Below are 5,325 nucleotides of genomic sequence, written 5' to 3' on the forward strand. Positions count from 1 at the left end.
GCAATCAGCATCAAACCATTTTTGGCTAGATCGATGACCAGTGTCGCGTGTATACCTATGAAACTCTTTATTAAATACGGCACGTGTTTCACGTAATAATAGATCGGTAAATTTCTGTAACACGTGGTCTATCGGTTCATTGCGCACAATTTCATTCAATGACTGTATAACGTCATAGTTATTATTCAATATATTCGACCTGAACAGGGGTACTTTATCCGCGTCCCATATCACTTTAGTATCGTTTTCGATATTTGACTCTTCACAGTTAAAAATGTAATTATCATTTTTTCTTGAAAACGAAAACAGCAATGTTGCATGATCCGAATATTCATTAAATTCAAGAATATCAAAATCGTTGAGCGAATCAAAATCTTCAAAATTCAGTAACAGATAATCTACAGTTGAGAGGCCACCGTTTGCACAAAAAGTAAAGTCACCCCTGTTTCGATCATTGTAAATTCGGCCGTTGGCTATTAATAACCCTGTCGATTGGCATATATCTATTAAGCGCCGCCCATGACTGTCAATCACATGATCCTTGTTTACTCTTAAAGGCACATCACGTATATTCAAAAAAGATATATTTTGGTCTAAATACTTATCATAGACTAAATAATCAGGGAAATCGGAAGTCCTACTATTCAGATCACCGGAAACAAAAACTTTCCCTAGGTCATTATATCTTATAACATCATATTCTATCTGTTCGAAAAAATCAAAATCTACATGTTTAAGTACCTTAGACTGAGCACTATAAGAAACTAAGTTACTTTTGAGTTTTGTACAAAGACCTTTTAGAAAACCTTGTTAGAGAAATATGCAAATATTTGCACTTTATCTTTAATAATATTTTTAAAAATACTTTTTGGATAAATAACTTAAAAAGCTTGACTTACATTGTGGTTTACATATAATTTGATTATTTTTGATATGTTTATACACTTTTTATCGAAATATGCATAATTTGTGATACAAGTTATATGACAAAAGAGATATATCAGTTTTGCATAAAATCGGTGGCCATATTGGACGCCATCTTGAATTTTGAAGAGGTATGAACGTTGATTTTGTTCAAGATTTGAATGTTTGTAAAGGAGAAACTTTATACATGCTTTAGTGTAAGTTTCAGGTCTGTACAAAAAAATTCACTGAATGACCTATTATGTAAGTCAAATTTATAAGGCGGCCATTTTAAAAATGGCGGCCATCTTGGATGAGCAGAGATATTTTTGGGCCCACTTCACTTTTGGAATCTCTATAGTCTAAAGATGATTATCTGAAAGTTTCATGCTTGTATCACAATTTGCACTATTTTGACAGGAGAGACCTTATTTCCCGCTCCACTGTTTAAGAATACTTCTAAATTGTCTATTTTTAACACAGCAATAATATTATTCATTTCGAAGGCACGAAAAAAAATATTACGAATATAAAAAACGGCAAATATTATACAGATACGACTTAATGTTTTATATTTTACATAAGAAATAACTGTTGTAAAATTGTAAAAATATTTTGTCGTCTGTCGTTTATAAGGAATGACAGACTATTCTCTCCCTTTCCAGTTCCTCCCCCTGACGGTTCTCTCCCTAACCGTTTCCTCCCCTGACGATTCTCTCCCAAAATTGAAATATGCAGACAGTTCTCCCCAAATTTTTATTTTATAAATTATCTTTTTGTTTTGACTTAATCTAGTTATATTTCTTAATGGATATTATTAAAATAATGTTTTTGATAATTAAGTGTTTTTAATGTTTTGTTTATGTGAATTTAGTGCATGTAAATTTCACACCTTTTTCAAGTATTTTAATCCTATCAACACCTTCATTGTGGGTGTTTAATTATTGGACAGTGACTGATATACACCTGTAATTATGTTAATTAATGTCTATTGATATTCATTAATTTGTTTAAATAGCACATAGGGTGGTAACAAACTTTAGAAAACAAATAAGCAACAACTGGTATGCAATCACATTTACTTTTATACAAAATTTCTGAAAGAACATGTAGTCATTAACATGAAGCAATATATAATACCAAGTTCAAATCAGCTCTGTTGGATATTTCTTCTGAGATCTTAACTATTTTCAATCACAAAAATATGACTTAGAGTAAAGAATTAATGAAGTTTTAATAAATTTTATTGAAATTAATTACAAGGAAATTAAAATATGTTAATTAAGTAAGACTTTTTTATTTATATGAATAAAAGGTAATATAATTGAAATAGAATAAATATGAAATCAAAAATTAACTCGAATTTATGCTTAGTGTTATTTATTTCATGAATTGAAAATTTATCATTTTAATGCTCATTGATGATCATATTACAAAAAATGTAAATTATATCAAAATTATTAAAAAAGATAATTTAATTCTAATACAAAAAACAATGTCTGTTATATTAAACAGTCACAGATAGCCACATTAACTTCAAGCACTCCTCTTAATAGTTTTTACAGAAAGCTGGGTGACATTAACTTCATGTCACTCCTCTTAATAGTTTTTACTCATCACTTCACATTATTTCAACCTGAAATGTTTATTCTTCACACTGAGGACCATATGCCGAGGCACAGCCTTCAAGCAATTCACTGGTCTGAATATTCCCTGCAGAATAGTTCTTCCAAAGCTCCCTTATCTTTTCCTCAATCTTGCGTGCTGCTGGACGAACACGACGCGTAGAAATACCATCTCTAAGGTGACGCAACTCATATGACACTTCTTCAGCCTCACACTGTAAGACAGGCACCAGTCTGTAAAATGACAAGCTCAAGCCCCCAGCCTTTTGGTTCAATTTGTTGTGCCACCCTGAAAATATTATACCATGGAAACATTAAGTAAATGTTTACATTATACAGTATTCCACACTATTTATATGCAAGTCTACAATGTTCGATCATAAAAATAATTCTTATCAGAACATTTTGTTTTATAAATTAATGCTAGTTATTTTTTAAACTCATGTGTGTCAAGTGCATTTATTTATTTATGTAGAAGTTCATTGTAAAAATATTTTCACAAAATAATTACCTTCACAATTGTTGTTGGTGCGAATGGTAAGACCATACACAGACCATGACTCAATGGTGAAGATTGGGTGGTTCATCCACTGATGTTCCATATAGGAGATGAGGTCATGTATAGGTTCACTGTTTGCTCTTGATGACAATTCTTGGAATGCTGGCTCAATATGGGTGTATGGAAGAAATGGAAGTCCCAGAAACTGACGGATGTAGTTGTGGATGGTAGCCCGGCGAGAGTATGCTGGCTTCAGTCCCACTTCTTGGACCTTGCGCCACACAGCCTGTGTAAAATGGAAGACACAACCTTTCACTGTGGCACCAGGAAATACCTGTCTTACTGCTAACCAGGCAGCTGAAAAAAATATGTATGAATATACAAACTTCTATAAATTGTAATACACAATATTTTATAAATTATAAATTTATATGTATTCATAGATTTTTTTTTTCCATTTTTCAATGAGGAAGCTGATAAAGACTCATATTGATATATTTATAAATTATATTTTTAAATGACTTGTAAACTTTATTTGTAATCAAATAATAAAACATAGTGTAATACACAATATTTTATAAATTATTAATTTATATGTATTCATAGATTTTTTTTAATTTTTCAATGAGGAAGCTGATAAAGACTCATATTGATATATTTATACATTTTTCTAATGGTTTGTCAATGGCATTTGATTTTTTTGCTTACCTTGCTCAAAATCCATCACAAAGCTTTCAACACTGACTTGTTCAAGTGACTGTTTAAGAGACGTCAGAACTTTCACATAGTCCTCGACATGAGAATGAAAGCCATTGGAACTTGTTTTTCCAAACCCTCGTTATTCTTCACAAAACCATGGATGGATTCGAGTTGACCTGAAGTGAAGGGATCCCCAACAACACGGAAAGTTCCATCCATAAACCAGCGCTTGCATGTGCTGAGTAGGTCTAGTTGTTCCTTAGTAGCAAACACTAAGTGGCGCGCTGTTCCATTCTTTATATCAGCCACCAAAAAGTCTGGACACTTAAGGAAGTCCATATCAACCACAAAGTCTAGGTCTTTAGGTTCAGCTGGGCGAAATTTTTCTCTATACCGGTTGGCTTGTCTGGCTAGGCTGTTGGCGATTGGAACACCAGGTTGGTTTGATTGAATATACTCCTTTCGCGCATTCTTACTTATCTCAATGGTACTTTTGAAAGGTTGTTCTCTAGCTTCCTTACGCACTTTGACAGAAACGCTAACCCTGTCTTTAAGAGAAGGCTCAGGCCCATGCTGGTGAGAGTTATTTCCCCTTACAAAATCACTTCCCTTCTGCACCACACTGGCATAGCACTTGCACGTAACACTCCGGCTTGAACAAAACCACAGAACTGAGTTCTTTCCTCTTTTCTTTGCATAGTACCTATACCCATCAGATGCCACTAGTAAAGGCTTACCTCTTTTGCTGCCTTCTTCAAACACTGTGAATTTAACCTGAGGCTCTTCAATCAATGTTTGTGACAGAGGTTCCTCAACAATTGCTGTTACACTTGTGTCAGCTTGATCAATAATCTGCTGGTCTCTTACATTGAAAGGTAAAGTCATCCTGGAATTTTGTGTCTCTTCCATCCTATCAAGTGTAGACTCATTGGATGATTCTAAAGAAGTGTCCATATCTTCAGACAGGAGGGAAGTCTGAACAATAAATGTTGCACCATGTCGATCTGTGGTCGATTTGTATCAATTAATGATAAACTTACCCTTTTATTTAACATCTAAATACTTCAAATATAATATACAAATAAAAATAAAAATGGGGGGGGGGAAACTGTCTGCATATTTGCAATTACTAGTATGCAGACGGTTCTCCCCCAAAATAGGGAGAGAATCAGGGAGGAAACGTCAGGGGAGGAAACGGTAAGGGAGAGAATAGGCTGACTACCGTTTATAAGTTGCCTTGTTTAACTGATTGAATTAAAATGAAACTTTACAAAAATGCAAACAATATATGCATATTTTATTACCATTTATTTATAATTTGTGAAATACTGATTACGAAGAGAGATTGTAACAAATGCTTTTTAAGCAAGTTTTCAACTCAATCTGTAAAATTAAATTTTATTTAATTTATGATGTAAATAAAATGATTAAACATACAGATATTGTTAAACTAAATAATGGTTATCAGTACTTTCTATGGATGATTAAATCCCCGCCGTCTGCTCGGTTATAAAATGGTTGAATGATTGCTCATTTCATTTAAGGCAATGCAAATTATATTACGTAAAATATACGCACAGACAGACCTAAAAGAAATAG

The 5,325-nt window shown here is 33.0% G+C and overlaps 1 protein-coding gene across 1 annotated transcript; it reads right to left on the reverse strand.

Moving 5' to 3' along the window:
- Positions 1–2,548: 2,548 nt before the first annotated feature.
- On the reverse strand, positions 2,549–3,751 carry LOC132720242 (uncharacterized). The gene is made up of 3 exons (XM_060704369.1): positions 3,736–3,751; positions 3,040–3,384; positions 2,549–2,817 (listed from the first exon to the last, which is right to left on the reverse strand). Exons 1-3 carry the CDS (start codon positions 3,749–3,751, stop codon positions 2,549–2,551), a joined length of 630 nt encoding a protein of 209 aa, XP_060560352.1.
- Between the last annotated feature and the right edge of the window lie 1,574 nt (positions 3,752–5,325).

Source organism: Ruditapes philippinarum, unplaced genomic scaffold (assembly GCF_026571515.1).
Source record: "Ruditapes philippinarum isolate M1 unplaced genomic scaffold, ASM2657151v2 ctg2376_1_1_1_1, whole genome shotgun sequence".
Taxonomy (NCBI): domain Eukaryota; kingdom Metazoa; phylum Mollusca; class Bivalvia; order Venerida; family Veneridae; genus Ruditapes; species Ruditapes philippinarum.

Bases quoted from the DNA above. Each gene is read 5' to 3' on its own strand.
- LOC132720242 (XM_060704369.1), bottom strand. The intron at 2,818-3,039 runs GTAATTATTTTG...TAATATTTTCAG, and splicing joins CACCAACAACAATTGTGAAG to GGTGGCACAACAAATTGAAC.